The sequence below is a fragment of the Panthera onca genome, chromosome A3 (assembly GCF_046562875.1).
Source record: "Panthera onca isolate mPanOnc1 chromosome A3, mPanOnc1 haplotype 2, whole genome shotgun sequence".
Lineage (NCBI taxonomy): Eukaryota > Metazoa > Chordata > Mammalia > Carnivora > Felidae > Panthera > Panthera onca.
In genome coordinates, this window is record NC_138341.1 from 19,111,605 (window position 1) to 19,121,789 (window position 10,185).

General features: G+C 48.5%; 1 protein-coding gene across 2 annotated transcripts; it reads right to left on the reverse strand.

Moving 5' to 3' along the window:
• Window positions 1–326: 326 nt before the first annotated feature.
• On the reverse strand, window positions 327–6,085 carry TP53I3 (tumor protein p53 inducible protein 3). Of its 2 annotated transcripts, none has more exons than XM_060649804.3 (6): window positions 5,825–6,085; window positions 5,338–5,489; window positions 3,948–4,215; window positions 2,533–2,706; window positions 1,459–1,655; window positions 327–686 (listed from the first exon to the last, which is right to left on the reverse strand). In XM_060649804.3, coding segments are annotated over exons 1-6 (975 nt in total). In that variant the 5' UTR covers window positions 5,826–6,085; the 3' UTR covers window positions 327–503. The 2 variants fall into 2 exon arrangements, with proteins under 2 accessions (XP_060505787.1, XP_060505778.1); XM_060649795.3 differs by having other exon boundaries at window positions 2,533–2,745; window positions 5,825–6,083.
• Between the last annotated feature and the right edge of the window lie 4,100 nt (window positions 6,086–10,185).

The following is a 10,185-nucleotide window of genomic DNA, read 5'->3' on the forward strand; positions in this document are numbered from 1 at the left end:
AGGATTCAAGACGGGGCTGAGCTGTGCACCGGAAGGGGCGGGGCCTGGGCTTAAGAAGGGGAGGTGTTCCTGTCACGGCAGCCCTGAGCAAAGGAAGCTGGCCGGAGGGTGCGGAGCCTGGACCCTATGGGGCGCGCGCGGCGGTCACCGGGGACTGGTGTGTGGGCCCAGTCCTTCAGCGCTGGGCAAAGCTGGGCTTACGGGGTTGTGGCAGGTGGGGTTGTGGCCGACCCTGTCCCCGTACCCGGAACCCCCGACCCCCACCTCATCCCCGCCCCGGCTGCCTCAGTCAACGATCTGGGGCCGCCGAAGTGAGAAGGCCGCCCTTTAGCTCTACTTTCTTTTTATTTTCCTAGATTGGCTTTACACGGGTCAGTTGACGAGGCCGGGGAAGGGCCAATGGGTTACAGGGCGGCCAGGAGTCGCACCCGATCTCCTTCCTGCGTACTGTGAACATTGTCCAAGTTTGTCCTGGGAAGGCCTGAGTACTACCCCCTCCTCCTTCATTGCGGCAGTTCCAGGACGATTTTGCCCACGTTCTTGTTGCTCTCCATGTATGCATGGGCCTCTTGGATCGCAGTCACGGGGTACACTCTGTCCAAAACCGGCACTAGACGTTGTGGGCTCTCCGTGGAGAAGTGGGGCAGAATCTGTTTTGTGAAAGCCTCCACCAGCATTTGCTTGTACTTAAAATAAGGAAAAGGAGACCATCAGTCTAGACAGAGGCTTTACCTTGCTACTCCCCATCCTGCTTATTTATTAGCTTTTGTGCTCTCTCTGAAACGTGTACACATCTGAAAATGCACACAGGGGTACCTAGCTCCTTTACTACCAGCTTGTATGTGCATGCCCCTAAATGTATAACCACTCTTCTGTAGCAGATAAAGACGGAATCCTGGACTAAAATATTAGTGGCACAGACAACAGGACTGTTCTTAAGGGTTTAAAGCAGGAGTTGGGCCACAGAACGGGCTTCTATAGGCTGAGTTCAAAAGGGATGTTTAAGCTCTGCTATCCCACAGGTGTGAAAACGTAGGTTGGGAAACATTCCCAAATCTGGCACCTGCTAAAGTGCCACACAGAGAAGGTTTCAGTAATATATAATATGTTGAAGGTCCAGCCTTAACTAACCTTACTCACCTAAGCGGCTTTATATCACACTGAGAAGAGTTCTGCCTTTGGAGACAACCCCTATTTCCTAATATTGTCAATGCTTCATTCATTCTGTTACAAAGGTTAAATAATATGTGAGGGATTAGTTACCTTCTTTCCAAGATGTTGAGAGTTCTGACCAATTTTAATTAGTTCTGTGAAAATGATTACTTATTTATCCATAGCGGGGCAGGTTTCTACATGGGCTAACAGAAGATGTGTCAGATCTAACTTTTTTGTAGTTATGTAAACAAATCACACTTTTCTGGGCAATCAAATCATGTTTTCTTTTCATTCATCATTCACCTTTTCGTCCCTTGATCTCAGCAGAGTGGTGATCAGACTTCCTCGTTTAAAAAGTAGCTTTGAAAGTAGAGGTCCATTGATGTCATTTCCTCCCATCAGACCATAGAGAACCCAGCGACCGTCAAGAGCCAGGCAGTTGACATTTTTCTCCCAGTAGGATCCACCTATGCAGTCTAGAATAAGGTTGACTCCAGCACCTTTCACATGAAATACAGATTTGTAGTGCTAGTCAGACACAGAAAGCTTTGTGCAAAGTAAGATTCCATGGTATATTTGTGAATATATGGATATGTACATGTATACAATGTATAGGTTAGAACTAGAAACATTGCTCAAAGAAACTTTGCTGTAAATGGAGTTTAGATAGCTGAATTCTATCATACATGTGTGCTATAGTTCATCTTTTATGATTCCTAGCCACAGCGAGAGGGAAATGGGGCAACACCATGACCTGGTATCTCTCTTGATCCCCATGTAAGTATAGAACCCACTGGCACCCAAGCATGAAAGAGAAAGAACAAGGGAAATCCACCCAGTCTACAGAGCAGGCTAATTCACATCTAAATTATGAAGTGTCTGTACTGGGTTGTCTAAATCATTTTACTAGCTTTGGTTTCATCTCTCCTTTTCGACTCAAAATGGAAAAGGGACGACCCCAAAATATACAGATTTGGCTTTGGAATACAGAGGCTTACCCATTTGGGGAGCTACCATCCTCCCCCTCCTATGACCAGCACTAAACTGGTCTCTGCCTTGGGCTCCTGGTAACTCACTGCAGAGTGACTTGGAAGAAGAGGTCCTGGATAATTCCGGGCCAATTCTTTGGTTTATCCAGTTTTTAAAATGACTAGGAATCATATCACTTACAAGAATGCACACAGAAACATTTTAGTCCTAAATACTGTCTGCCTGTCTCCAGAGGTCAAACACCAGAGTACTAGAAATTGGCCAGGGCAGCTGTTGGGCATTTAGCAGAGGCAAGACAGATCCAGAGTACTGGCAACCTTCAGGCTGGTGAGGATTTTGTTTAATCACCTCTGAAATTCCTGTTGAGCTGCAGAAGCTATTGTTTACCTTTGGTGAATTTCAGTGTTGCTTCAGAAAAATCCTCTTCTTTGTAATTGAATCCAGCAGCTGCTCCAAGCTTCTCTGCCATCTGAAGCTTGTGCTGGGAGCCAGCTGTGACTAGAGGAATGGCTCCAGCCATCCGGGCGAGTTGGATGGCAGCTGTGCCCACACCACTTGATCCTGCATGGATTAGCACAGAGTCTCCAGCCTGAACGTGTCCTGTGACACAAAGTACAGGAACCATTCTCTTTACTTTGCAAGTGTTACACATTCCCCACGCAGGCATATTCTGCCACATGTGCCTGGCCCTGGACCACCGAATGCCAGATCTCTTGCTCTCTTCAGAGTGCTCGACAATTCTTTTTTTGTCTTCCTGCCTCTTGTCAAAGTGGGAAACAACCTTTTGAAACAGCTATTAGCAGCCACATCCATAATCTATATTTTACTTATGAAGTAATACCGAGATGCACATCTCTGACATATACCTTAATAAGTAAGAAGTAACTGCTCTTCCCACTGTCACCACCTGAAGCCAGTCCCTCTTTAGTCTGAAACTGGCCTCCAGCTGGTCTCAGTGATCCAGGCACCATGGACAACCACCAGGCTTCTCTTCCTGAAATGGAGCTTTCATTATGTCACTTTCTCCTCAAAATGTAAAGTGGTTCTCAGTTGGCTTTTGCATCCAGTCCAGACAAGGTGCCACTCAAGGCCACTACAACCCAGTCCGAGTCTCATCTGTCACAGATAATAATCATTGTCCTTCACTCTGAGTGGAGCAGCCAATCTCACCTTGACACTCTCTTAAGCTTCCTTGGCCTGCCTTCTGTCCACCTCAACTTTACTCACCCTTCAAGTCCTTCTCTTCCAGAAAGCCCTCTCTGACCGCACTTACCCACACTAACTGTTGCCATCTGGAGTTTCTATTGTAGTTAGAGACAGGGCCACCTGCTGAACTCTATGGTTCTATGTGCATGACTGGTCTTCCCAGTTTCACTGAGCTCCCTCATGGCAGGGACAAAGTCTTCTTAGGCTCCCTCCCATCAGAGGGATTGGGAAGAATAAAAGTTGATTGAATAGCCCCTTCTGCTGCATCAGGCTCACAGAGAGAAGCTCGGCAGGACTGTGAGCAGCTGGGACTACTGGTGGGCCTACAGTGTGAAGATGTGCACAGGCCTTCTATCCAGTGCTTTCCAGGCTCCATCTACCAACCATGATTTTCAGCCTCAACATCAGGCCATTGCTAACGTGGTATGAGGACCTGATACTACCGGCAGTACATTGGGGTGGGGTGCTGGGGTTGGGTGTGACTCAGCGGCCAGGCCAAAGCTGCCTCTGAGGGCTGCTGGGTTTTGAGGTGGCTGAGTCAGGAAGTAACTAAGCCACACTGTATGGAGCGAGCACGGTGCGGGGGGCCTCCTCACCCAAGAGATGTAACAGCTGGAAGGCGGTAAGCCAGGCCTCTGGGATGGCTGCAGCCTGGGACAGGGTCAGTCCTGCTGGAATAGGCATGAGGAGCCCTTCAGGGACAGTGACATACTGAGCCTGTCCCCCGCCAGGCAGCAGAACCATGACTGGGTCCCCAATCTTCCAGTGCCCCTGGCAGGCGGGCCCCAGCGCTGCTATGTGTCCAGATGCCTCCAATCCCAAAATGCTGCTGGCTCCCGGGGGTGGGGGATACTGGCCTTGTCTCTGCAGAAAGAGGGGTGCACTAAGTGGTGAGCATGATCAGAAATGTGTGTGTCACCATCCCTGGCTCTCTTCCAATGGCCCCTCTTTTTCTCAGAAAAAATAGGATAAAGTCAGGTTTTGCTAAGTCAGCACAGGAGACAGGAGAAGTAATTCAGATACTGTAAGTCACATAATAGGTGGATGTCAGAAGTGGTTGGGTCCTTAGCTATTTACTTCATCAAAACGCCTTGTTTTACAAAGAGAGAAACTGAGACCTGCACAGGGAAATGCCTTGTCCAAAGTTACAAAGTAAATCAGTAGCAGGACGAGGAACAAAACCGTGGACTCCTTAAAGATAGTTTTCATATATCAAGTGCCAGGCTTTGTACTCACTCACTGCAAGCCTCAGAAGCCTCTGACTGGAGGTTTCAGACCAGAGGGGCTGAACTAAGACTGCACTAGAACCATTTGAGGAGCTTTTTCAAAGTACATATGCCTGGGTTGTGGTAATGTTTATTTTGGAAAAGGGGCCCAGGTGATTCTGGCACACATTTCTCAATTACCCCAATCAATGCAACTGTCTCAGTTTAGTGCTTCAAAGAGCAGAAAAAAGAAGATTCCTAGAGTACAGTCCCCTGCCAGCTCCAGGACCCTCAGAGCTGAAGGAATGCAGAACTTTGGAGCCACACCAGACCTCAGTTTGAATTACAGCTGCCCTGATTATTAGTGTTCTGAGTATTGCTTAACCTCTCTGACTCTCAGTTTATCTGTATAATACAAATGGTAAACAGGGTTGCCAGAAGAGTAAATGAGATAGAGAAAGGCCTCACACACACACACACACACACACACACACACACACACACACACACCCCCCACACGCTCAACAAATGGTAGTCCCCATCTCCTTATGTGGAAGCCTGAGCAGGTAATGGATTAACACAGAGTAGATGCCGCTTTGCAAATATCCCTATATATTGTTGAAACAAAGGAGGCTAAATGGTTCTTTGTCTTAGAACCCCCGGCACACATTCTGCAGACATATCATGAAGACTGTTACTGGCAGTGCCATAGGTCATTCCTTTTATCTGTCTGGTGAATCTTTCTCGAAGGCCCCGAAGCCCCTCCCTGACCCCTGGGTACCTGGAGTAAGTCTGCCCGGTTCAGGGCGCTGGCCGCCACTTTCAGGAGGACTTCACTTTCTACTGGGCTGGGCTTGGCCACCTCCTTCAAGTAAAGGTTTTCTGGTCCTCCCGGCTTGTCAAAGTGCACAGCTAACATGTTCTCTGAGGACACTGTAGAAGCAAGGGAGGGAGCCCGAGGTCCTTCGGAGAGCGCAGCGCCTAACCCGACGCTGCAGCGCCCCCTGCCGGCCAGCGGCTTCCCTCAAAAAGTGGTCTCCAGGACGTCCGGCCCGCGCCGTGCCCCGCGCTCCTTCCCTGGAGGTCCCAGCCTCCCGCACACGGACCCCCTGCAGAGGACTCTGGTTAGGCCAAGGTGGCGCTGTCCCGGCTAGGATGCAGCGTAGGGGGAAGACACAGAAGAGCGTGAGGCAAATTGCGCTCCCTCTGAGTTGGAACCCACCCCCACCCCGCCTCACCCTCCCGGGTGTGAGTTCCTGGACACTTACTGGGGCCGGGCTCTCCGCTGCTCCGCGCGGCGCGGTCCTGCGCTCCCTCGGGTCCCTGGAGCAGAAGAACCCTGGAGTCCGGGACTGCCTCGGCCGCGACCGCGAAGGACGGCTGGACTCCGGACAGCGCCAGGGGTGGGACTGACCTGGACCAACCCTCCTCTTCCTTCTCCTTCTCCCCCACCTTGCAAAGATAGTGATAGCGAATCAGATTCTCTATTCATTTGAGCCTCGGAAACTAGTCTTTCTTCGGTTGGCCGGAAATCCTGTTATAGTCTCACTTCCAGAAGAGAAAACTTCCTTCTCTCTAGAGAACTAGTCTCTTGGCCGGCGATCGGTCCATTTTCCACCCAGGCCAGGCTTTTAACTCACTGACGCTGTAGGGCCAGCATCTTGAGTATGGTTGGGCAAGATGGGTGCAGCTGACAGAATTGAGGAGGATTGGAGAAAGGGGAAGGTAAAAGCCGTCCTGGGATCCTTACCACTTCTGCTCTTCCTCCTGGGGATGAGGGAGCAGCGCCTGGAAGATGCTGCCCAGGGAGGCAATTTTGACTGGTTAAAGTTGTATAAATAGGCTACATCAGGTTTCTCAGATTTGGCACTGTTGACATTTTGGACTAGATACATCTTTTTTTTTTTTTTTTAATTTTTAATGTTTATTTTTGAGCGAGGGAGACAGTGTGAGTGGGGGAGGGGCAGAGAGAGAGGGAGACACAGAATTTGAAGCAGGCTCCAGGTTGGGAGCTGTAAGCACAGAACCCTATGCAGGGCTGGAACTCAGGAACCCTGAGACCATGACCTGAGCCAAAGTCGAACACTTAACCTACTGAGCCACCCAGGAGCCCCTGGACTAGATAATTATTTATTTTTGAAAGAATGCCCTGTGCATTGTGCAATGTTTAACAGCATCCTGGTCTTCACCCACTATCCAGTCATGACAATAAAAAAATGCTTCCAGACATCCTCTGGGGGGGGGGAGGGGCTGTCAAAATTGCTCCTCTTCCCCCCCCCCCCCCCCCCATTAAGCGCTGATTTAGAAGAATACACACATGTGTGTGCTTGTACAAGAACAAGTTAGGTAACATCTTGTGGTGCCTTATAATTTACAACCTCTTCACGTGCATCCTCATTGGATCTTCATAACACTTTACTAGAAAGGAACTCAGATATAGAAAGACTAATTTGATTTCAAGGAGCACATAGCTAGTGAGTGTCAGAGCCAAAAATCAAATTCATATCTTCTGGGTCCTGGTCCAAGGCTCTAACTACAGCAAGCTGTCTTGTATATGTCTCTCCTGCCAATTGCAAAATCTTATCTCTTTATTTACATCCCTCTGCTGAGCACACCTCTTGCAAGAAGGTTATTAGAAAAAAAAATTGTTTTTGTAGGCTTCATGCCCAGTGTGGAGCCCAACACAGGGCTTAAATCTGACCTGAGCTAAGATCAAGAGTCTGATGCTTAACTGACTAAGCCGCCCAGTCACCCCCAAATTATGTTTTTTCATAAAGCTTTCTGTTTTACAAAAATGCCCATCAGGGGTGCCTGGGTGGCTCTGTCAGTTGGGCATCCGACTTTGGCTCAGGTCACGATCTCACGGTCTGTGAATTTGAGCCCTATGTCTGGCTCTCCGCTGACAGGGTGGAGCCTGCTTTGGATCCTCTGTCTCCCTCTCTCTGCCCCTCCCCTGCTCATGCTCTCTCTCAAAAGATAATATAATATAAGATAAGATAAGATAAAATATAAAATAAAATAGAAAAAAAATTTAATGCCCATCAGCTACTGTCCCTCTTCTTGCCATCTATATCAAATGGCCAAGAAATATATGAAAAACAGTAGTAAGTGTATTACCAGATGTCAGACAATACTATGATAATGATAACAATGACAGTATAGTACATGTTTCTGAAGTGTTTGTTCTATAGAAATAAATGCCAGTATATAAGGACATATGTAGAGAAATGTTTCTTGCAGCATTGATCATAGAGAAAAAATGTAGAAACAAAATAAATCCCATTACTCAGGGAATGGCTGGATAAATGATGAACCCATACATCCATTTGAAAAATGCCTTAGAGCTATAGCAGTTGACATAGAGGGATTTCTGTGAAACATTCATTTAATGAGAGTAACATTTTGGTAAAACAATGGCAAATGTCCATATATGCATATACATGGCTATACACATACTTATATGGTCATGTGAGCATGAAAAAAGATACAGAATCTTTTTATATGGAGTTATTTTTATATATCTTATTTTGGGAGAGAGTGCCTACCTCATGGGAGGTAGGGAAAAAATACAAAATACAAAAAGAATAAGCACTTTATAGGGCGCCTGGGTGGCTCAGTCGGTTAGGCGGCCGACTTCGGCTCGGGTCATGATCTCGCGGTCCGTGAGTTCGAGCCCCGCGTCAGGCTCTGTGCTGACAGCTCAGAGCCTGGAGCCTGTTTCAGATTCTGTGTCTCCCTCTCTCTGACCCTCCCCCGTTCATGCTCTGTCTCTGTCTCAAAAATAAATAAACGTTAAAAAAAATAAAAAAAAAGGATAAGCACTTTATATGTAGAACTATGTGAAAGAAATGAAACATTTAAATTTTAAAAAATTGAGTTGGAATGCTACACTCATAGTCTCAATGAACCATATCTCCCTGTAACCACACGAGACCCTGAGCTGGAAGACTCAGCTAAATTGTTCCCAGGTTCCTGACCCATAGAAACTGTGAGATAATATATGTTTGCTGTTTTAAGCCACTAAGTTTGGGGGCAATTTGTTATGCAACAATAGGTAACTAATACAAGAGAGAAAAGAGGAGGAAAAGATTATGGAAGAAGAGTAGGTAGGACACAAGACAGCTCCCTTGAGCTGGGGAGTAAGGATCAGTTTGGCCTTTCCTCCAAATGCACAAGCCACTGCAGAAACATGCACATCTGTACTCTGCATGGCCTTCAGCCTCTTTGCAGAGAAGTCCTCCTTATAACCAAACCCCGCTGTGGCACCCAGCATCTAGGCCATCTCAATTTTCTCCTTGGGGCTCGTGATCACCAGGGAGATGGCTCTGAATAGTCTGGCCAACTGAACGGCAGCTGTGCCCACATCCCCACTGCCAGGAGGGATGAGCCCTCTCAGCCCCTCTTGTACGCCTCCTGTGGCAGCAACCCAGGTTAGAATATGCTGAGCCAGCAATGGCACAGGGGAGGGAAGTTATAGGGTTGGCTTTGGAAAGATAAACCATCTAGTGTATTGAGGGTGTGACGAGAGACAAGCCAAGGGTCAGGTGGGCCCTGGGTCACAGAAGGCACTGAGTGTGAGGAGCCATCCAGAGTTCTGGAGCTCAGGGAGCCTTGATCAGCACTGGGTTTGTACAAAATCAATCCAGCAGGCAAGGAGAGGGTTGAGGGTCAGAATTGTTCTAAAGGGGCCTCCTGGGGTGCACGGCTAGTTCAGTCAGTTAAGCATCCGACTCTTGGTTTCAGCTCAGGTCAAGATCTCACCATTTCTTGTGAGTTTGAGCCCTGCATTGGGCTCTGTACTGACAAGGTGGAGACTGTTTGGGAATCTCTCTCTCTCTCTCTCTCTCTCTCTCTCTTTCAACAAATAAATAGATACACTTAAGAAAATAAAAAAAGCAGAGGGTGGGGAGCTAAGAGTCTAGGGAGCTTCTGGGACAGACAGCCCCCAGGACAGATGGCTGGGCCGCTCTGTTCCCTCTTTGTAGCAGATGAATGGAACAGGAAGGTCTCCTCCACTGCCTGTGAGGGACCCAGCAGAAGGACCGAAGGACAGTTTCCTCTCGGGATGAGGACAAGCAGCTGGAACTGCTTTGAGAAGCTTGGTTCTGCCTCACATTGGTCATAAAAATTGTCCACAGTTGTCTCCATGGGGGACAGGTCCCATCAACATTGGGCTTAAAGGTTAGAGTGTGTCAGGGCATCGGTGAGGGGCTTAGAGATGAAGGTTAGGGCAGTCAGAGGCCTGAGTTGGTGTCAGCAGTTAGCTTTGAGTGACAGGGCAGGGCTAGCAGGAGGGGTCTCTGGGGGTTGAGGGTCTTCCTCACGCATGCAGTGTAACGGCCAGAAAACAGTGAGCCAGGCCTTCGGGATAGCTGCCGCCTAGGGCAGGGTCAGTCCTCCAGGATGGGCATGGGCATGAGCATGAGGAGCCCTTCGGGGATGGTGACATACTGAGCTTGACTCCTGCCAGGCAGCAAAACCATGGCTGGGTGTCTGATCTCCCACTGCTGCTGGCAGCGTGGGCTCCAGCTCTGCCCATGTCTAGATGTCTAGAGTCCCAAAATGCTGCTGGCTACTGAGGGCTGGAATACTGGCTTTGTCTCGCAGAAAGAGGGGCACATGGGTGAGT